Source organism: Ochotona princeps, chromosome 22 (genome assembly GCF_030435755.1).
Source record: "Ochotona princeps isolate mOchPri1 chromosome 22, mOchPri1.hap1, whole genome shotgun sequence".
NCBI classification, from domain to species: Eukaryota; Metazoa; Chordata; class Mammalia; order Lagomorpha; family Ochotonidae; genus Ochotona; species Ochotona princeps.
The window spans coordinates 4,877,537-4,900,764 of NC_080853.1; the positions used below are offsets into that span (position 1 = coordinate 4,877,537).

The window sequence follows — 23,228 nt, forward strand, 5'->3', positions numbered from 1 at the left end:
TGTTTCTAGGATCAGAGTCTTCTTCACTGGGGGATCTTGGGGAGGAGTGAGTTCTTCAGAAGTCCCCTTTCCTCAGTGCAGGAGGGAGAGCAGTACCTTGCCTTGTTGTTGCTCTGTGGGCCGTGTTGCTGTGTGAATGCTTAATTCTTGCATCCTTCACCGTGCATCTCTAAGCCACAGGAAATCTTCTATAACTGTAAACCTGTCATCACACTAAAAAGTCACAGGAACTTTGTGTCTTCTCATTTCCGGTCCATGTTTAATTGTTTCTCACCTATTGTGAAGTTGTCTTTTGGCAGTCAAATATGCATTCCTCTAAATATTTTATGTCAAAATGATGATCAGTTTCAGATTGTTCTCCAAAAGTTAAACAGAAAAATGTAGGAAATAAAAAAAATTGAGGAGCACACATGCCTGTCCTGGAGCATCTGATTCTACCTCAGTGATGTTCTCTCAAGCTTCTTGCCTGAGGAGACTGTCAGCATGCACCTTCTCATTCAATACCTCTGAGTTGAGCCTTAGCACCTGAGTTTTGAATGAGTATCTGGGGGAAACCAATGCAGGGTTATAGAATCTGTGGATTGATTTTGTATCAACTTGGCTGTGCCCCTGGGTACCCACATACCTGGACAGGCAACATTGTTGGTTGTCTCTGTAAGAGCATTTCCAAAAGACATTAGCATATGGATTAGTAGACCTAGGAGAACAGATGGCCTGCCCTCATGTGAGTGAACCTGGTGCAATCCACTGAGGCTCTCTGCCAACCTGAAAGGCACGCACAGGTTGAATTTGCTTCCTGTTGTCACTTGAGTCGGAACAGCAACCTCCCCCTGAATCTTAGGTCTTCAGCCTCCGGCTGGACTCTCCAGCTCACCAACCCAACAATCTACACTTCGGCTAGAGGGGTCTCCCACTCCCAGGGGCCAGACTGTGGCTCTGCTCAGCCACAAGCCAGGATGCTGTAGTCTTGCCTTTATATATTTACATATATGCATCAATGTTAGACACACCCATCTTTTCCTCGGACTTACTTTTCAGCAGCCTTAAGTTGAAAACTGACCCATTCAATTCACCCCACTAAAACACAGCTCAAAGAGCCAGATGACATAAACATGGCCCTTGAAACCCTTGCCCCTGCTGCAAGCCCTGACACGTGTGCTGTAGACCCGAGATACGGATTTGTCTGTGTCCTAAGCATGAAACAGCTCTGGCCACCAGCAGGCATCAAGCTAGGGTGAACAAAGGACTGCACCTGCTCTGCCCCTGGCTGACAGAAGAGCAACACCATCAATGAGATGTCCCCTTATCCATTGCCAGGGGAGATTCCTGCTTTTAAATCTCTCAGTTCTGACCACTTGGGAGACCTAGAAAACAGTCAACCGACTAAAAATGATTATTTCTCCCAGAATAATTTCTCCTAGAATAATTTCCAAATATAAGGAATTAGAATTCCTTTAGCAAAAAAGAAACAGATGATGCCAGAACCAGGGCAGAAATGTACTGAACTGTCCTGTTTTGCTGGAAAGGAAAGAAGGTCTCTGCAGCTAAGTGACGTTGCGAACCGAGAGCCCGAAGCCGCCTGCTGACCACATTCCCAGCAACCAGGCTGCAGATCCTTCCAGAAACTTCCAGAAGCATCACCTTCCTGTGTATCCCACATAGTCAAAATCAAAAGATGCAGGTTTGAAGAAGTCCAACCAGGTAAATGATCCTGTTTTTCGATAAACAAATCACAAAAACAGATGATGAGAAGGGATTTAAGAGACATCAACCAATCACAATGTATGGAACGACTTAAAGCACACTTTGGAAACTGTTAGCCACAGAAACGTGAACAGTGACTAAATAGTTGACATTAAGAAACTATGATTTTGTTCAGGTAAGATAATGGTGTCATAGTTAAGTTTTCAGAAAGGTCTATCAAAAACAATCATAGAAGGAACCACATGACCCCTGGATCCAAGAAAATGCAGAGCCGATGAAACAAAGTTGAGTATTTTGGGCACTTCCTAGCAGTGGCCTATTTTGTAAATGAATGCCACATTCAGTAATAAAATCTTCAAAGCTCCATTAAAAGTTTCCAATTGTTCTTTCAGGATCAAATGGTCTAGATTTGGGATCAGCCTGGACCCTAGGGACAGAGGGATGTGGAAATGGATTCACTCCTAGACTTCATTTCACGGGCTTGGTCATCTAGACGCAAGCAGCTTGCTCCAGCACTCACGCTTGTGGTAATTTGGAGATGCCTGTGATCCTGCTAAACGGTGTCAAACCAGCAGCATGTCTAACTCGTGAATCAGAAGAGATGCAGCCTGGAGCTGGAACCAGGGCCTATCAGTCCCTGTGAAGTTCCTGGGAGAAATGATGGAGAAAGTGGGAGCCAGTGGGAAGACCCAGCTCTGCTTCCGTCCTTCCCGAGAACCAGCAACGCTTCCCGTCTTCATTCAGGTCAAGTTTGAAGCTTCAAGAAGCTGCAAATATCACAGAGTGCCCACGTGCCCTCCTTCCAGCTTCCCCCACCGAGAAGACGTTCCTGAAATACAGAATACTGCTAACACCAGAACTCAAGTGTTCTTGTTACTCAGATTTCATCATTTTCATGAGGTTGTATGTGGGAGTGAACATGTAGCTCTCCAAAATTCTTCAGCACATGTATACAGTCACATGATTCACACTTGGCTAAGCAACAGTAGTATTTCAAGGAAAAACTAGAATTTGCATATTTCTGATTATGTAACTCAAAGATCATTTAACAAAAGTTACTTGAAGCCCATGTACTTTTTGGTGAGCCCTTCTTACAGCCGTGCTCCTTGGAAATAAACACAATTACAAGTTTCCAAATGAGTTCCTATTGCTGATTCTGAAAATCAGACCAGATGCTTAAATTACTGCTTTTTAAAAGAGAAAAACTGCTTTGCTCTTGAAGAAAAAAAAATTTTCTTCCATGTAGTCAGTGAGAATTTCTCATGGTTTGCCAATGTACAAGGTGTTTACTACCTGGAAAATGACTTCAATATTTCCTTTCTCCAAGTTTCATAAACACCCAATGGTTTCTGGCCACCTGTGAGCAGAGAAGCCAAGGGGGAGGGCCACATGAATGACACTCTGCATGTGCGGCTGCTTCCACGACAATGAGCTCATTGCAAACCCCTGTGTGGCTGGTCAAGCAGGGATTAGGAAAGCAGTGCTTATCTCTAGTATAATAAATAGCAAGTCAGGCAGGAGAGAATGAAGCAGATTTAAGAAACAGAAAGATGCACAGGATGAGGAACTGAGCCAGGAACCAGTAAGATCAGTTCCACAAGGAGGAAGGAAAACATACTCAATAGAGTGACAAATAGGGCTTCTCTAAGGAGTCACTGCAGAGCTGGTGTTGTGGCATGGTGGGTTAAGTTCCTGCCTGAAACACCAACATCCCATAAGGGTACTGGTTCAAACCCCAGCTTCTTCATTTGTGATCTTCATTTGTGCCTGGGCATGTAGCAGAGGAGGGCCCAAGCGTTTGACCCTCTGCACCTACATGGGCTCAGATGCAGCACTGGCTTTGGCCTGGCCCAGCCCTGGCTGGTGCCACCCCAACTAGAGAGGGAACCACCCAGCTGGAAGATCTCCCCTCCTCTCTCTTTCACATTCTAACTCTGCCTTTCAAATAAATAATAAATATATATTTTTTAAAATTCACTTCATTCTTCAATATTCAGTTAAATAAATGATTCCATTAAGCATTCTAACACCCTTTTAAGGTTTTGAGTGCTCAAGAAAACATCCAAAAAGTGGAGGTTACATTGAGGTCTTGGCTCATCATGCTTCTTGAGCGCTCTGCTCCTGTATTTTACAAATGGGCTCTGCTAAACAGCACACGTACAGACTCCACAAGTGAGGCATGCCAAGCTCTATTCCTTCAGGATGATCATATGGAGAAAAGAAAAATTCACAGATAGTAAATTAGATCTCAGAAATAGGTGTATGGGTACAAATATCATTACTTACATTTGTCTTCTCTCTCTTCCTAGTTCCTCTCTGACCAGCTCACCTTTGATCTCCAAAGATGTAATTAGTTACTGCTTTTTGTCCTAAATCAATACGTCTTACAGAAAAGGAAAATTGGCTTTTCTCACAGACTGTAAATCAATGACCTCAAACAGTGTACTACAAAGCACAGTTAAAGGTGTTATTGAAAAGGTCATTGTAGTGGCATCTCAAACCACTAGAAAGTACCATCGCATTTTGTGAGCTGTAGTCCATGATTTCTCAAGGTTTAATTAAAAGCATCACTTTTTTGTGCGTATAACTTTGTGACATTCCCTTCTTGGGGGAATATTGTGGCAGCCATCAGGAACAGGAAGGAGAAAGCGAAGTACACGTGCTGTGTTTGCTGTCCTCCTCACAGCCTTTCCAAGCACCTCTGGGATGGTTTCTGACACAGCTGCACAGAGCAGGGTGCTATGGAGCCACATACGCCCCATCACGCTTCTTCCTTTCTCCTGGGCACCTCTAGGTGTCTCACATACCATCGCTAAGCATGGGCTGACGCTGCCTCTAATTTTTTTTTTTCAAAATTCACATTTTAGCTGAAAACGAGTTTTAATTTCCTTGTCTCTTATTAGCATCTTACACTCTGTTAAGGATTTTCTTTAAACTTTAATGTATTTCGTTAGGAGGATAAAACAAAGCAATCTCACCAGCCTTTATGAATAATTAGTGACTTAGCAGCAAACCTTGAAGTTAGAGGAAAATTCACAGGAAGGTAGTGAAAGGATAAAATTTCACTGAGGCATATCCTTTGATGTACTTTGAAGAAATCATTGTAGATTAATAACACGGTATCTCAAAGACACAGATTGCGTTGACAGGAAAATTGCTTTTCAAGAAATAAAGTAACTACGACATTTATGGCACCCTTTATAAAGGTTTGTAGCACGAGAGGAGGAAATTTAGTTCCATTATTTCCACGTGCCTCAGAAGTAACCTCAGTTGAGAGGTAACCGTGAGTGCGTACACACCTACCCGTCAGAAGGGGAGACACATTTTATTTTACCATGAGGATAAAGAGGAACAAAGGACTTTCTGGTTACCTTTCTTCCTTCCTTTCCTAGAAAAGATTTGGAATGAAATTCAAATCATGCTAATGGGACCAAGTTCAAAACATCCAGGTATGGATGGATTGGCCTATTCACACAGAATTCTTCACCTCTGTGATGCCACCCAAGCCCAGCGGTCTGCTCCTGACTCCACTGGTTCTGCCACCCAAGCCCAGCGGTCTGCTCCTGACTCCACTGGTTCTGCCACCCAAGCCCAGCGGTCTGCTCCTGACTCCATTGGTTCTGCCACCCAAGCCCAGCGGTCTGCTCCTGACTCCACTGGTTCTGCCACCCAAGCCCAGCGGTCTGCTCCTGACTCCACTGGTTCTGCCAAGATCAGAGACGCCCAGGGTGTTTCTTTCTGGTTTGTCAATCTGTTTTATGCACATAAAGCTAAAGAGATTATACACTGTGTAAAACTGAAAGTTACATCTTCAGGAGATCAGGAGATGAATGTACCAATTTTGTTTTTTTCCCCCTTATTTTCAAAATATAACCAGAAGCAATCAAATGGGGAAAAAATGTTTTTCAAATGGAACCAATCATTAAACTAGTATTTTTTCCTTCAAATTCATTCCAAAAAAGGAACAAGAATAGAAAGGGGAAACACACTAAGGCAATTTGTGGAAATAAAATGCCTGTACAAACAATGCTGGAACCTCATACAAAGCCTCATTCTGTAGGCCGAGTTCTACGGCTGCCGTACTGGTTAAACTGTTCTTTGGCACAGTACCCTTGGTACTCTTGGTACAGATGTGTGCCACGAAGGGGTTTAAGACAATCCCCTATGTCCTCCTGCTGGTTTCCTGGCACTGCTCTCTGTGGGTCACCGTCTGCCCTTGAGCATGTACAAGACTTTGTGGCTTGCTTCAAACAGAACATGTAGAAGTGGTGTCATTCCGAGACAGGTGCGAACATTGAAGATTCTAAATTGTAAGCTTTGTCTCATTCTCATACTGTCCCATGCAGGGCTTATAAGACCCAGGAGATCATGTGGTCTGCTTCTGCCAAATGATATTGGTACTTGAAATTCAATAAAGCAGGCTTATTTTTAACCTGATAATTTTTATGACCCAAAAATGATTTCTAAATACCCAAACGGCCCGTGGAAGAAAAAAAGGTTCCCCACCCCTGCCCAAGAAGCCCTTTCCCTGTCTTGAGACAGCCAAGTGGAGAGCCCCAAGTGGGTGAGTTTGAAAATGATCTGAGATCTGACAAAGGTCCCAGAAATGAGCCTCCCAGGGTGAGCTATGAGGTCACTCTGTTCCTGGCAGACACTTCACTGTCTGTGAGATGCTATAAGCCGAGCAGCTATGACACCAAGGTCTATTTAGACTCTCATATTTTGCAAACATTTTCTCAAGCTCTTTTCTTTATTCCAAATTTGACAAAACAACACAAGGTATCATGAACTGAAACTTTCATGACTTTCCATTAAATCCCAAACTCTTCCCTACCATTTGAACCCAAACACCATTTCATACTAATGGCTGAATATTCCGTCCATGGCATTTTTTTTAAAAGGAACAAGACAAGGAGAAATTTGTTTTGTCACCAAAAAGAATTCTTTAGGTTACACTGCCAACCAGTCTCCTACTCTCCCCAGAGGAAATCTACACTCTCCTACCTGGCACCTGACATTAATGAAGCAGGCACCCAAGTCTCCATCATGCACACCACGCGTGGTGCCTAAGGCCACAGCACTTTATGGGCCCAGGGAAAGACTTACTTTCTTTTAAGATTATCAAGGGCCACACAATGCACTTTTAAATATTTGTCTGTGGAAGCAGGGGCTGCAGAGGCAAAATCGCTCAGCATCCCTGGAAATCATAACATGGTACCATACCCAGGTCATGTTATCACTAACCCTCCATCCACATATAGAACTACTGGACAGAACTGCACAAATGTACCACCAAGCAGATGGGTGGTCCCGTTGAGCCTCTGTTTCAAAGGATTGAACACATTAAACAATATCTGCAGAGTTCTTACTGCATCTGAGGCCTCGAGAACACCTAGCAGGTTTCATCTCACGCCATTCCTCGGCAAAGCCACAGCGGAGTCCTGTGCAACGGTCCTGGCAATGACAAGCAGCAACTGTTGACACAATGGAAGCAGGTCCTGCTGCACCATAGCCAGCCTGGCATGTCCCGACAGTGGGCCGTGAGCAAGACAGTGCCCCACTCAGGGCCTTTGCCTTCATCTGAAAACATGAAGGAAAATGTAAGATAATCCAAAAATAGCTATGGACCTGTGGCCCAGCTCAAGAAACTGAATTTTCCTGTCATTGCCTTCCCAATCATGTCTTCTTCCCCTCTAATTACTACACAGAATGTTTTCCTATCATTTATTGCTCAAGGGAGAGTATGTGTGACGTATACCTCATCTGCCTTTTTCTGGTTCGTAGTTTGCATTGGCAACACAGCTGTTCACACAGACACTGCCCTTGCTGGCTCCCACCATTACTTCCCATCCCAACTTCTCTCACCACCTTCTCTCCTGGACCCTTTCTAACTACTCCGCGGCCTCATATAGTCCCTAATGTAAAATATAAGAATAATCTATATAATGACATTGAAAGTCTACCTTCTGCCTCCAAGTCTCCCATCACCCACTGACCTGTACTTTATAACCAGCTTACCATCAGCAACCAGGATGCCCCTGGTGACACTGCACTGCTAAGCCAAACAGGCCAATCTCCTCAGTGCTCCCACATCTGATCAACCTGTCACTACAACTTGCATGAAAAATTTTCAACTGGTATGCTTGTCTTCCCCATTGAGTATCCCAAAAGACAGAACTGTTTGACCCAGCCTAGCTCTTTTGCTGAGTCAGAACTATCTGCAGGTTTTACAGCTCAGTTCACTTGTGTTGTTAAAATAAAATTCCTGAGGGTCCTGGGGCAACAGCTCAACACACAGATCCCCCACCTCCAAGTGCCAGGATCCCATATGGGCTACTCCACTTCCCATCCTGCTCCCTGCTTATGGCCTGCGAAAACAGTAGAAGATGGCCCAGGCCTTGGAACTCTGTACCCACACAGGAAACCAGGAGGAAGCTTCTGGCTCCCAGCTTCGAATCAGGTCAGCTCTAGCTGTTGTGGCCTTTTGGGGAGTGAAGCAGCAATGGAAGATCTTTGTCTCTATCCTTCTCTCTGCAAATTTTTCCAACATAAATAAATAGATGAATAAACAAACAAACAAACAAACACCCTCCCCCCAAACCATACCTGAGACTGGGCTATTTATAAAGAACAGAAACGTGTTTCTCAGTTTGGGAGTCTGGAAGCTCAGGACCATGACATCAGCACCTGGTAAAGGCCTTCTTGATTCATCATGCCATGGCTGAAGGCAGAGGGCAAGAGAAGGCATGAGCAAGCAAGCAAGGATGGAATTCACTTTTATAATAAACTCATTCAGAATCCCCCTGAACTGTTCTGCCTCTCCACACGCCTGTATTGAACCTCAAAGGACCCACTGAGACCACAGGAGCTCATTAAACACGAGGCCTGTGCCTGTGGTCCTCGGCATCGCTCTCCAGGCAATGCACTCCTGACTCCACACCACTGCCCAGCAGCGCCCATTCCCAAGACATGATGTTGATGTGCTGATCCCAAGTCTGTACACTGCGAACCAGTGAGGCTGCTGCGTGTGGTTTCCATCCTTAGCACAGGCTCGCTCACACCATCGGCAAGGCTTTTCTCAAGCCACATCATTCCTGGTACCTGCCATGGCACATGTGGAGGGTTGGACAGTTAGCTCAGAATTCTTGAGCCATTAAGCAGAACCTCCTTTCCTCAGCCTGTATCAGCCACCCCACAGCCTCTGTCATGCTTCCCTGTACTCCTGCCTTCAGGCCTCTGCGTTTCGTCTTCAGGATGTTGCACTCTTGTACCTTCTGTCTCCTTGGCTGCTGTTTTTCCTCCTGTTTGTGTTTTCCTGAAGCCCTTTTCCTTCCCTGACAGGTTACATTAGCCATCCAAGGCTTGGCCAGTGAACGTGCAATATCAGCATTATCTAACAATCTACTAGGAATGCAGACTCTCGGGCCCTACTCCAAACACACTAAACCAGAGTCTACAGTAAAAAAAAATCCTCAGATGATGTTTAGGTGCCTTAAATGCTACTCTATGTTTCTCTAGCATGAAAAATGGTTCTTAAATTCACCTTTCCAGTGCCACCTAGATCAAGTCTCCATGCACTTTTCCAGTTACCTGTTCTATATTTCCATTTAGTTGACACCCTAACCCACTCTGCATCAAACTTGGGCTCTTCTCTTGCCCTCCCCTCCTCAATCCTGACCCTGCCTTTTCTGCAACAAAACACCACAAAATCCTCTACCCTGATGAATAGAACCAGCAGGTTTCCAAGGATCAGGTTAAATGTGAGCAAGTCCCAAGCAGCTAACAACAATGAAGGCAGTAGGCAGGAGAGGGCTAGGGTGGAGGGATCAAGCTTCGACTGAAGTGAACCATTTGGAAATATCTCCATGTCACCAAGCTGTGACTTTTTTATGACAGATCTACAGGTTTTATTAACAACAAATTCAGCTTTCTGTTTTGTTTTAGCTAAAAAAACAAACAACAACAACAAAAAGCCAAAGAATTCCTGTTGCAGACCTTTGGATTTCCCTCCCCTTACTTCATCTCGCCAATCACTGTCAAGTCCTTGGTATCTTCATCCCCTCTTGCAAGCTCCAGCTTTCCGATCTTCCCCCACCAACTGACTCCATGCTCCGCACACCTCACCCCCTTCTCCATCTGCTTGTTGCAAAATCATACCTAACAACTGCTCCAATCAGGCCCCCTGCACCTCCCCTGGACTCCAGCTGTCCTAAGTGGTACTTCCTCCCTCCTCCTTTAGTAAGTTAGGCTTTTGACTAGAGCTCCCAAGGCTTGCACCAGGGTGGTGGTAGAGAGGGAAGAAACCGGAAGACTTGAGAGATATTCAAAATTAACAGCACAGAAGCCCACAAAACTCCTACCAGAGTAATGATCAGTCAAAAGCCTGCACACGCCACACTTGCTTCTGAGTGTAGTTACGGCCTGCTAGGCAGATCTGCTTCACAAAACTTCTGTGTCATGTGATCTGCATTGCTTAACACCATGATTCATAGTTGGTCTGTGACTGTGGGATGGATGCTGCAGTGCAGGGGCTTAGGCTGCTGCTTGCAATGCACACATCCCACACTGGAGAGCCCGAGATGCAGTTCCTGCCTCTGCTTTCACTCAAGCTTCCTGCATGTGCTGGGGAGACAGAAAAGGGGGTCTCAATGTCGAGTTCCAGCCATCGTGGGAGAGATCTGGACAATCAAGCTGCCAACTGGCCATGCCTGGCGGCCTGGCTGTTGCAAGTATTTGGAAAGTGAACCAGCAAATGGAAAACCTCTTTCTCTTGCTTTGGCTTTTAAAACAAATACTTGCAATGTAAACATCAAAATTCTCTATACAAAGTTCGAAGTGACAAACACAAATCAAAGCTTTTTCATGGTAATTTCCTTTCAGACATGGAGCCCACTGTTCATGAGTCTCCACTGAGCCACAGTTTAATACTAACAGAAAAGGCTATTTAATCTTTAAAAATGAGCTTAAATGTGATTCAGTTACTTCTAATGTCCTAAAAGTTCACAAGTAAATAAGAATCTAAATCTGCAATATGCAAATCCCACCCCGATAACTGATTTTAGAATGTTTTCCTTTATTAGGTATATTTAGTAATGTATAGGGCAAAATTTATGCCCAGATATTTAACTCTACTTCCCAGCACAAAAACCCATTGCACACTCACAGCTCAATGAACAGTAAACAAACAAACAAACAAAAAACCCCACATATGTAGCGTTTACAGCCTTGAAGGTTAAAAAAATGTCCTTGGAAATGACGACTATTGAGCCCAACAATAGCTTCTTTTTCCCATTGTAGCCTTTTAACTGGTGTGTTGGCATATCAGTGCCACCTGCTGGAAAGTTAATATAATTAGGTCTTAAAAATTCCAAAATAGATGTCTTGGGGGAAGGGGTAAAGGGGAGTAAGGAAGAATGCAAACATGCAGTTTAAGAAATAACCTTACTTTTAAATACAGCACTGATTAATTTCCATACTATCATTAATACAAGGTCCAACTAATTACACAGCACCGGAAGTCCAAAAGTGATAATTTAAAAAAAAGAAAAAAAAAACAGCCTAACAGATGCATGGCTTGGTTTCTACAAAGTCCTGCTGCCCTGCACACTCAGATGTCTGGGTAGAGTTATGAGCCTCAACATGCCTCAGTTTCCCCATTTTATCAACACCAATTACATTAACAGATTTGTAAAAGATGCTAAATGTTTAAATATCTATTACACACATTTAAATAAAATACATACACCTATATATTTTTAATATGTAACAAAGTTAGCTGTGACGCATGTTGACAGGTGCGAGCGTGTACATGTTTAAGCAGTGCGGCAGAAGGCAGCTGGAATCGGACACAAGCTGGAACAGGACACAAGGGTGACGTACTCAGAAACAAAAACTGCAACAAATATTCTAAATAATATGGAAACATAAATGGTTGCTTAACTGATTTTAATAACATAAAGCCCCTAGACTTTATATAACTGTTATGTAAAATACATAGATGAATACTGTCTTCTTTTAAAAATATAAAATAAATAAGCAAGACATGTGAAAATAGGCAGGTTTCCATTAAATAAATGAAAAATTTTTAAAAACAAATTTTCTTTTCCATGTCATTTGAAGAAGGGAAATTATTATTTTAAAACAATATTCAAGTTTATTAAACAAATTAAAAAAGGTTTTATAAAATGTTTAACTTTCGTCAGCTTCAAGGTTTATGTTGCTCCCAAATTTTGCATATAATTGAACTTTCAAATCTGCTAACACCCGTTGAATTGATTCCACTCTGGATTCTAAGGCGTCAATTTCTTCTTGCAAATTTTTCTGAAAAAGAAACAATTCAAATTAATCTTATTCCACTAAATGATTTTTGAGAATCTGTGTATGAAACAATATGGAAATGGTTTTAGTTCAAGAACTTTCTAAACTTGGAGAGGCAGCTAAACAACATTGATAATTAGACCCAAGTAAAAAATCAGAGTTTAAATTCATGGCCCATATTTGCTCATTACAGAACAAAGCAATCTTGCTTTCTCAGTTTTTGTTGATCTAAAAACCATAAACTATTTCCTAAATGATCATCTCCCAAGAAAGAATCACAGAGACCTCTAGGAAAGAGAAGGGAGAGGTGACAGTGATGGTGCCTCATTTCTTTGTAAGATTTTATTTATTTATCTATTTATTTATTTATTTGAAAGTCAGAGATATACAGAGAGGAGAGACAGAGAGCAAGATCTCCCATTCGTTGATTCACTCCCCAAGTGGCCTCAACGGCCGGAGCTGAACTGATCCGAAGCTAGGAGCCAGGGAGTCTCCTCTGGGTCTCCCACGTGGGTGCAGGGTCCCAAGGCCTTAGGCCATCCTCAACTCTTTCCCAGGCCACAAGCAGGGAGCTGGATGGGAAGTGAGCCACTGGGACATGTACCAGCACCTATGAGATCCCAACGCATGCAAGGGTGAGGACTTAAGCCACTGAGCTACAGTGCCAGGCCTGGTGCCTTGTTTTTAAGGCCAGGCACCTTTGCCCACACGAAATAGCCCATGTTCCTTCCTGATAAGGACATAAAGGAAGTTTTTCCTAAAAGTGACTAAGAAAATATGAAATCACACCAATGCCACACCCCTTAAAATTATAACAAAAAAAAATAGTGCTTAAGTACTGGCAATATTATTCTTGGGAATTTGACTCATGGTTCTCAAAGTGTGGCCACCAGAACATTCGCTGCAGAATTTCCTGGGAATTTATTAGAAATACGAGTTTTGGGGCTAGCGCAATAGCTTAACTGGCTAATCCTCCACCTCCAAGTACTGCCAACTCATATGGGCTCCAGCTCACATCCCAGCTGCTCTACTTCCCATCCAGCTCCCTGCTGTGGCATGGAAAAACAGTAGAGGATAGCCCAAATCCTTAGGACTCTGCACCTATGTAGGAGACTATAGAAGGACACTGTGACTCTAGAAGGTCAGAGAACATAGCATTACAATTGAAAGGATAACATTTTTATGAGAACTGATTGGACACCTTTTGTATAACTGATTGGGTATCATTTGAATGAGAACACTCGGTGGGATATACAAAACCAAAAAGTTCCAAACAAGGGTATACAAACAACTGATGGGTTCTGTAGATAAGCGCAACACCTCCCTTATCCTATGTGACCCTTGGTCTATAGACTTATGGACCATCAGTGGTTACTGACCATCAGTTAGTAGTCCACGATGTCATTATCGTCTCTGTGCACCAAGTCATTCGCCCCAGGACAGCGAACAGGAGACCAGAAAGAAGCTCCTGGCTCCTAATTGGCTCAGCTCTGGCTGTTGCAGCCACTTGGGGATTGAGAGTGAGCCAGCAGAAGAAAGATCTTTCTTCCTGTGTCTCCTCCTCTCTGTAAATCTTTCTTTTCAATAAAAGCAAAAGAATGTTAAAAAAGAAAGAAATTGAGAGAGAAAGAAAGGAAGGAAGGAAGGAAGGAGTATGGTTCTACCTGAAGCCCCATCAAATTAGAAATTCTTTGGTTTGTACCCAACAGTGTGAATTTTGATCAAGCTCTGGGGGTGATCTGATGAATGCCAAATTTCTGAAAATGAACATATATTTTTAAAATATTTATTTACTTTTATTGGAGGAGCAGATATACAGAGAAAAGAAGAGACAAAGATCCTCCGTTTACTGGCTCACTCCCCAAGTGACCACAATGGCCAGAACTGAGACTCATGCCAAGGTGAGGGTTTAGCCACTAGGCTATTGCACCAGGCCTGGAGAACAGCTATGACAAAGGGTAAGATGAACAGCTATTCTGAAGGACATAAAATTTCTATACTTAGGAAACCCAGTAGGTAAAATAAGATCCTCAAAACCTAGCCACACAAGTCCAGACACTTTCTGGCTAATTCCTACATAGTCTTCAGCTATTGTCTCAGCACCCTTGGGACTCCCTCCCTGTTCCTTGATGTCAAGGATAGCCCACATCCTACTTGGTGCACTTCAAGTCCCCTCTATCTGCACTGAACCTTTCACTCGTTTTCAGTCTTGCTAGTTTAATTTTCTTTTTCCATCTAAACCATGTGCCTGATGTGAACAGGAGCTGCCCCCGAGCCAGGGGAGAAACAGAATCAATCCTTCTGGGCTGGACGAATGCATGGACGGCCAGGGCAGGGCTCACTGTGTGGATTCTGAGGGCAGAGGCATCCACAAGGACAACACGAAACACTACGATAAGGACACCTCTGGGTGGTTTAAAAAAATACCAAAACCACAAAATTTCACTAAGAAGGAAAAATTGAGACAGAATTGGTTTTTCCAAGGTTTATTAAATGAGGGTTCAGTTCAAAAAAGGCATTACTGTTTATGACATTTGAAGAGAGGAAACTGGCATTTTAAGTAATATTCAAGGAGGCTGGCTCCTATCACAACCTCATCTGAGATGGGGTTCCAGGGTCCAAACCCCTAACCAACTACGTAAATTATCTTGCATCCCTTCGGAAAGTCTTAGGCAGCATTTAACTGTACCAGCTCCTCACACACAAGCAGGGTCACCTTCTCACACAGATGAAGCACACGTGACTTGCAGAGTATGCCACAGAATTCATCAAATGTCTTATATTCTGACCCAATAACTACACATCTCTGTTATTTGCCCAAACCAATTTTTCTAAACAGATTTACATGTGACTATACACACTGTATTATTACTGCACCAAAATATTAGAAACTAACGCTAAAACAATAACCGCACAGTGAGTCAAATCAATGTTCACCAACACACTGCAGCATCAGAACAAAGGATGGTCTTAAAATAAGCGAGCCCGTTTCCAAGCAATTGTTTAATGGATATGTGCTGGATAAGAAACACTAAAACAGAACAAGAAAACGCTCCTATTTGAATGGTAACTAATCAGAGTGCAGAGCAAAAGGATGTATAGGAAGGAAGAGGGAAAGACCATGGAAGAGATGCATACGGATGGTCATCCCGCAGTTCTTTCTGGGAGCTGGGATTACAGGCTCCTGTCCTTCCTACTACACACACGTACTTGCTTTTTTAAAGATTGATTGATTGATTGATTGATTGATTTTTTAAAGATTTATTTTATTTTATTGGAAAGGCGGATATACAGAGAGGAGGAGAGACGGAGAGGAAGATTTTCCATCTGATGATCTACTCCCCGAGCGGCCGCAACGGATGGAGCTGAGCCAATCCAAAGCCAGGAGCCAGGAGCTTCTTCTGGGTCTCCCACGCGGGTACAGGGTCCCAAAGCCTTGGGCTGTCCTCGACTGCTTTCCCAGGCCACAAGCAGGGAGCTGGATGGGAACCGGCACCCATATGGGATCCCGGGCGTGCAAGGTGAGGACTTAAACCACTACGCTATTGCACTGGGCCCCACACACTGTACTTTCTAAGTACTTTTCATTTAAAGTTCTTTAGTCAGAAGACCCTGCCTCTGAGCAAACCACTGACACTGAATAAACCTCACTGCCGTGTTCAACCTCCCTTCTTCTCTCAGTGAGACTGCGGCAGGTCACTGCAGGGATTAGACAGTCACACTGACAGCCTTCAGAGCTCGCACAGGACGTCAGCCAGCCCCCACTCCTGACAGCTACAACCGCGAGTGCTCGGTGCTTTCATCAACATACCTTTGCCTCTTCTAACATTGCCTGTGTTTCTTCTTGTGAGTGGCTAATGAAAACATCACCAATTTGATAAGGAATCATCAAGCAGTCGTCATCTGCAAGCATGATATCATCACAAGCATCCTCTAAATTCTGGAGTTGTTTCTATAAAAAAAAAAAAGGTAAAAATCAGTGAAAATATACACAAAATTCCCTAATACAACCTTAGAGACCAGTCTTCATTGGGGATGCCAGTTCCCCGAGAAACCCTTTCTCAAAGGTATTATTGCACTAACAGCATTTACTTCTGTGTAGCTTAAGATGCCACTGCATAAGGAAGCTCTTACGCACCTGCAATACATTGTCCTCTGGGTACGTCTGGATTGCGGTGAGCACCTGGGGACAGCAGGCACCCCCGGGCACTCAAGCCTTCCTACAAAACCACAAAGAGCCTTCCCAGCCTGGCTTACCCAGAGTCATGATCTGATAGCAAACAACTTGAATGCCAGCAGTCAAAAGTACAGGGCAGGGGTGGGGAGTGCTGCCTGCTGATGGTGGCCACTTTCTCAGAGGTGGCTCTGAGGCAGCAGAGCCAGCCACGAGGCTGGCACCTGTCACGTCCTCCTCTGAGATGGGGTTCCAGGATCGAAACCCCTCACCAACTAGGCAAATTATCTTGCATCCCTTACATGCAATGTCATATGCAAGCTGTTGACAGCAAGTAGGTAGCAGATGACCTGCTTTGTAAGGACTCTTAGCAGTTGCTGCTTTTTAAATACTGCTCACCTCTGTTCACTTCCTTCCATGTCCACCACCGCGCTTGTCCAAGCCTGGGGAGCCCCGCTCAGAACATGATTAAGGGAATTAGGGGGAGACAGCATTTGAGACAGACAGGGTTTGAAGGTTGGAGTTCAAGGGAAGCCCCTAGGGGTTTCAATTAAAGGTGTACACATGATTGGAACAAAAGTTAGAATAACTTGGCAGCTGTTGGTTACAAAGTGATGGAGAAAGGATACTATGTAGCTGGCACATGGAGTCAGTTGGGAGAAGAAAGAAAGGCTGAGGCTTAGCAGAGGTGACCAAATGATTTAAAAGTCTGTGACATGATTGGAGGATGAAGCTAAATGGGAGAAAGCAGAAATAAAATAAATATTCTCGATACCTTTTTTACTTCTATTTCTTCTTTTAGCTCTGTGATTCTACTCGTATTCCGTGCAAATTTATTTATCTTTTGTTGATCTTCAAAAGTAACATTGACATCTTCTGCAGCCTGAAAAACATTTTAAATTTTATGTAATACTTTAATGGAGAAATTACAGGTTAGAATTTTACAGTGTTCAAGGAACTCAATAAACTCTCATACAGTGAAGAATCACAAGAACTGAACATTACCCATAAACGCCTTATTTAATTTTTGATCAAAGAGCTCAATATTCAAAAATTTGTGACCTTGTCCACTGTTCTATAGCAGATTCCTAAACTATAAAAACATTCCAAATATAGAAGGGAACTAATGATCCAACGAAAAGACAGAAAAAAAAGCCAAGAAAAATGCCTTCAAGCTGGAACATGCTTCTAGCAAAATAAAAAAGGAAAGTTACATGATTAAATAATGCTGACAAATACCTCATTCATCTTTCCCCCTCAGTCAAAACTTGCATGAGCTTACTGTGGTGATTAGGAATCTGAGTTTTTAATCCAGTTGACATATTTGCTAAAGGAAACTTGCATTTCAGTGGCTATTTTCCATATATAGTAGAAAATGTATTCACTTTAATGTGGAATCTGCTTGCATGCACTCATTAAATTCACTATAAATGATGGAAATCAAATGATTGGAAGTAAAAAAATCTAATACTGAATGTGGTTATATTTGAATATATAATGCTAAATGTGGGTGATATAAATTACCCATTGAAATAACACAAACAGCTAACACTGACCAAGCTCTCACTATGCAGCAGACCTTCCTTTGGGCAGCACCGTCAGCCAGTGCCCACCCACCTCAGTGAGAGCCACCAGCCAGTGCCCACCCACCTCAGTGAGAGCCACCAGCCAGTGCCCACCCACCTCAGTGAGAGCCACCAGCCAGTGCCCACCCACCTCAGTGAGAGCCACCAGCCAGTGCCCACCCACCTCAGTGAGAGCCACCAGCCAGTGCCCACCCACCTCAGTGAGAGCCACCAGCCAGTGCCCACCCACCTCAGTGAGAGCCACCAGCCAATATCCACCCACCTCAGTGAGAGCCACCAGCCAATGCCCACCCACCTCAGTGAGAGCCACCAGCCAGTGCCCACCCACCTCAGTGAGAGCCACCAGCCAATATCCACCCACCTCAGTGAGAGCCACCAGCCAGTGCCCACCCACCTCAGTGAGAGCCACCAGCCAATATCCACCCACCTCAGTGAGAGCCACCAGCCAATATCCACCCACCTCAGTGAGAGCCACCAGCAATCGGCCCAGTGTCCACAGACAGGCCCAAGAGTTCCTGGCAGCCATAGGTGAGCGCGCACATGTGCATGTGTGCAGGAATTTATTTGTACTTAAGAGAAGCAGCCGGAAGTCCTCATTATCATCAGATTCAGAGAGGGGATCCACATAATAAATAAATAAATGAGACTCTTCTAGGGGCTCCCATCATTTATAAAACAGGAACAAGAGAACCCGATTATAGTGTAAGCAAAGCTGTGTGTGCATAAAAATAACCCACACTGAGCTAATTTGTTTTATATAACAAGTTAGATATAAAAATTGTGCATAAATGTTTATACAACATAAATGCAGCTTTGCTGAAGACCTCTGGCTCTTTTGTCAGTACCAGTAATGGGCTCACCACCTCCTGTCCTGGCCTTCAGTCGGGCTCTCTTGGCTGATGATGTAAGGCACACATGTCCTTCTCCACAGAGGTTGAAAGGCAGCCTGCACGCTCAAGCACTGGAGAGCTCAGGTTCAGAACTTAATGGCAGACTCCCTGCATCAGGGTTCTCTTTCCACTTGACAATTTCACATGCCTCCGGGTCTGCCTGGCACAACTGTTACTGAATTAGAATCTAAATCGTGCTGGATCCAATTCACATTTGCAGTTTCTGAAAAGTGGTGGAGAAGATTCAGCTGTCTGCCTCCTACCTTCCCACTGCAGCCCCAGCACACACTTGGTCCCCGTGCCCAATCCTCTACGTGTCTTCCCACCGAGCATCAAACACTGCCGTGCACCTGCAGGCCGCCTCGGAGTGGCGACAGGCCCTGGGACTGGCAGCAGCTTCTGCTTTAACCCTGCCTTAACCCATAATGCGCCAACTTTTTTGAACTGCTTTTGGCAGGGCCAGATCTTAATCAGTGTCTACAGACACAGATGGAGAGGTCGATCTACCCCCGGAAACTATGCGTATTAGTGTTGCTTCTGGAAATGGGATTCTCACAGCAATCCACAATCCCACAAAGGTGAGGAGCTCCATGCTTAAGAAACCCCAGCTCTGCAGTTACTACCACCCAGGAAGGCAGGAACTCTGGGAGGAAAAAGTTACTCTGTGGGATCTGAGGCTGTAACAGGAACCTCAAGCTCCTTACCCCTCCTTGCTGTGGTGAAAAAAGGCGTAGGATGTGGGAGGGAATGACAGTTCAGCACTTACTTTGCTAACTACTGGGAACCAAAACTCAGTGCAGAGGAAGAACAGATCCACACCGAGAAGGAAGCTCTGCTAGGCCTAAGAGAAGCATGACCGCTCAGGATGTAAGGTGAGGGGCTTTCATCCTGAGGTGCAGTGGGCTCTAACATCTGATAGGGGTACTGGTTAGAGTTCCACCTGCCCCACTCCGAGCCAGCTCTCGGCACCCATGTTTGGGGAAGCAGCGGAGGACGGCCCAAGTCTCTGAGAGCCTTGCACCCACATGGTGGAGCCAGATGGAGTTTTAGGCTCCTGCCTTTGGGCTGGCTCAGCCCCAGCCCCAGCCATGGCCACCATTTGGGTAGTGAACTGGTGGATAGAAGATCTCTCTGTAAATCTGCCCTTCAAATAAACCTTTATTTGAAAAAAGAAAGAAATGAAGGACAGAAGGAAGGGAAGCGGGAAGGAAGAAAGCAAAAAGGATACAAGGTGAAAACTAAAATTCCCTTTTCTTGAACATTAACACCTCATGGGACTACAGAGGATGGGACTATAAAGAGGATGACAAACAGAACCGAGAGTGTGGCGCCCCGAGAGCCAGGAACCAAGCTTAGAAAGCAGACACTGAAGGCCACCTGAACGTCCCCACCTGCCAAGCACGACCACTGGGAGGTGGACAACACGCAGCAGATACAGTCCAGGATGCAAAGGCCAAAGGGACGCATGTGCAGGAGGCCTGGGCACCTTCCAGGAGAGGTTCTTGCTCCAAGACGGAGAAGCGCTCTCTGAGCTGGTCACTCCATCCCCCGATGCCCCTTCCAGTCGCAGTCCAACCTCCCCTCCGCTGCCTGTTGCCTTTATTCGCCGCCAGAGTCCCTTCCTGGACCCCTCACTTCCTCTCCGGCTCCCCTTTCCTTCCTAAATAGTCTCAGTTTAAACGGCACCTTTCTTCCTCTGCCCTTAACACAGCCTTCATCCCGCCCTCGTCTCAGCAAGCACTCTTCCTTCACAGCTCTCACTCGAGTCAGACATTCTGCTCCTGAGTGACAGTCCTGCTGGTGCCTGCCTCTCTGTACCAGCGTAACAAGCAGCTCAACAACACAGCGAGGATGCCAGCCGCATTAGCGCGCATGACGGAGCTTCAAACGGAGCCCTGTGCCACAGGACAAGTCCACAAACTCCTTTAAAAAAAAAAGACTTATTTTGTTTATTGGAAAGGCAGATTTATAGAGAGGAGAGACAGATCTATTTGTTGGTTCGCTCCCCAAATGGCCGCAAAGGCAAGAGCTGAGCCAATCCAAAGCCAGGAGCCAGAAGCTTCCTCAGGGTCTCCCATGAATGTGCAGGATCCCAAGGCTTTGGCCCATCTTCCCCTGCTACTTTCCCGGGCCACAGGCAGGGAGCCAGATGGGAAGTGGAGCAGCTGGGACAGAAACTGGCAACTGTATGGGATCCCAGCACTTGCAAGAGGGAGGATAGCCATTGCGCCATCAGAGCAGACTCCTTGTTAAAAAAAAAAAAAATCTCTTGCAGGGCACGCATGCACACAAGAGGTTGGTCACCAGAAATGTGAACAGATGACCAGAGCTTAGATCATTCTAGAAATTTCTCAAGGTTCAGGATCTCTCTGCATCCCCTCTCTAACATTCCACCTCTGTCAAACAGCCTGCAGCCCGTGTTTTCCATGGAATCAAAGCCCACAGTGAACAAAGGGCCTGATTTCACAAAACACAAGTCAGGTGAACCTCTCAGTGAGTGCCACTGCACCATGCTCAGGTTCTCAGTAAGACGCTCAACAGGGACAGCTCAGGAAAGGGTCTCCTCCCCACTCCAAGCTGGGTGGTTGGTGGCTGAGGCACACAGACCCCGTGGCGCTGGGCATCAGAGAGCGGAGGGAGCAGGAAGGCAAATGGGCACAGGATGGGAGGGCACTCAGACAAGCCCCTCCCCACAGCGAGTTAGCAAAGCCTGATTGTATTCCTTGTTTGCCACATAAAGATACAAACTAGCTTCCAGAAGAAGTAGAGCAGAGTGAAACAAATAGGTTGAAAGAGGCTTTAGAACTGAGCTCAGGACACCAAAGCACGGTCCTTCTCTGTAGCCTCCTCGGCCACCAGTCCCTCTCTCCTTTTGCCTCTGGGTATCCTGAAGCAGGCGGTTTAGACTTCCTGGTTGCAAATCCCAAGGGGGAAATCTAGGTACTTGGTGGTAAAAGGCAAGCTCTGGCCAAAAAACAAAACAAAACCCTACCAGACAGCTGGCGTTCCAGCCGCTAAGGTTTTCTCTCTGCAGAGTGGGGCTCCTGGGCCTCGACACCTGGCCAGTCCCCTACCATCTCCAGGCTGGACCCCGACACCCCACCTGTCCTCAGCCATCCCCCAGGGCTGGGCCCCAACATCCCACCAGTCCCTGATCACCTCAGGGCTAGGTCCCGACACTCCTGCCATCCTTGATTACCCCAGAGCTGGACCCCCACACCCTACCAGTCCCTGATCACCCCAGGATTAAGCCCGACACCCCGCCCATCCCCGATCCTTCCCCAGGGCTGGGCCCAGACATCCCGCCCGTGCCCGATCACCCTAGGGTTGAGCCCAACACTCCACCAGTCCCCTATCACCCCAGAACTGGACCCCCACATCCCACCAGTCCCAGACCACTCCAGGGTTAAGCCCGACACCTGGCCCGTCCCCGATCCTTCCCCAGGGCTGGGCCTGGGCGTCTCCTGGCTGGGCACAGACGATCCTGGGACCTCGCGGGCCCAGACGAGCCGTGCGCCCTCGGACAGGCTCCCCAGCGGTGGACGCGATCCCAGCAGCGTCACCCGCGGCTCTGTGCGGTTCACGGGGAACCCAGGCGAAGCCCACCTGGCCCAGGGCCGCCGCTGTCAGGGGCGATCGTTAGCCATTCTCGGGAACAAAACCCCGATCGCGGGGCCCTCCGATTCCCCAGGGGAGAGGCGACGGGCAGCCCGGAGCCATCCCAGAGCCCCGATCCCTGCCCGGCGCCCCGATTGTGTCCCGGCCGGGGGCCTAGGGAGACACGCGAGGTGCGGGGGCCCAGCCGTGGCTCCGCCCTCCGCAACGGGGGCCTCGGCCCCGGAATCCGCACCGGCGCTCAGGGCTGCGCAGCGCCGGCATCCCGCACCCGGGGCCCCGGGGCCGATGGCGGCCGCCGCCCCAGTCCCGGCACCCCGGGCACCCCACTCACCGCCTTCTTCATGGTGGCCGCCATCTTAGGACTGGACTAAGAGGCCAGATGGGGAGGGCCACAACGGCACGCTTACCCCCGGTCCTCTCCCTCGCCCTGTGCGCCCAGAACTCCCAGGGAACTCTAACGCAGTCTCCTCGTCCCCTCCGAATGGGTCTCCGACCGAGGACTCCAAACGGTTGGGACTCGGCGGGGGGGGGGGTGTAACCTGCGAGCACTTGGTACATTCCAGTTAAAGGGACAGGCGACACAAACAGGGGGTGTGCCGAGCGGCGCCTGCCTGGAGCGCGGACAGCAGAGGGCGCGCGGCGGGCCGGGGAGGGCTGGGGAGGGGGCAGCAGTGCCTGCTCCTGCACCTGACCCCATCCGGCACGTTCAGAAACCGGGCTTCCTAAAAGAGCGAGGCTCGCAGGGCCTGGCCGAGGTCCCGGAAATCCCGAGGGCGGGACGGGGAAGGCGCTCCCAGGGCAAGCATGCAACAGTGTAACAGTGTAACTCTCCGGGGCCTGTTCCTCCGATTCTCAGTTTTATTTGTAACATTCTAGCATCAGGACCGTTTACAGCCTTAATAATTGAGGACACCACAGAACTTCTCTTTCTGCGAGTTA

General features: G+C 46.4%; 1 protein-coding gene and 1 non-coding gene across 2 annotated transcripts; both read right to left on the reverse strand.

Moving 5' to 3' along the window:
- Positions 1-1,181: 1,181 nt before the first annotated feature.
- On the reverse strand, positions 1,182-1,322 carry LOC118760194 (small nucleolar RNA SNORA48). The gene has a single exon (XR_004996637.2). It is a non-coding gene; the product is annotated as a small nucleolar RNA SNORA48 (small nucleolar RNA).
- Positions 1,323-11,634: 10,312 nt separating this feature from the next.
- On the reverse strand, positions 11,635-22,812 carry PFDN4 (prefoldin subunit 4). Its single transcript, XM_004585909.3, has 4 exons — positions 22,621-22,812; positions 16,971-17,078; positions 15,833-15,973; positions 11,635-12,024 (listed from the first exon to the last, which is right to left on the reverse strand). The coding sequence occupies exons 1-4, from the start codon at positions 22,642-22,644 to the stop codon at positions 11,893-11,895; spliced, it is 405 nt and encodes a 134-aa protein (XP_004585966.2). The 5' UTR covers positions 22,645-22,812; the 3' UTR covers positions 11,635-11,892.
- Positions 22,813-23,228: the final 416 nt, after the last annotated feature.

Bases quoted from the DNA above. Each gene is read 5' to 3' on its own strand.
- PFDN4 (XM_004585909.3), bottom strand. From the start codon at position 22,644: ATGGCGGCCACCATGAAGAAGGCG. The intron at 15,974-16,970 runs GTATCGAGAATA...TTTTTTTTATAG, and splicing joins AAGAAATAGAAGTAAAAAAG to AAACAACTCCAGAATTTAGA. The intron at 12,025-15,832 runs GTATGTTGATGA...TTTCTTTTTCAG, and splicing joins CAATGTTAGAAGAGGCAAAG to AAAAATTTGCAAGAAGAAAT.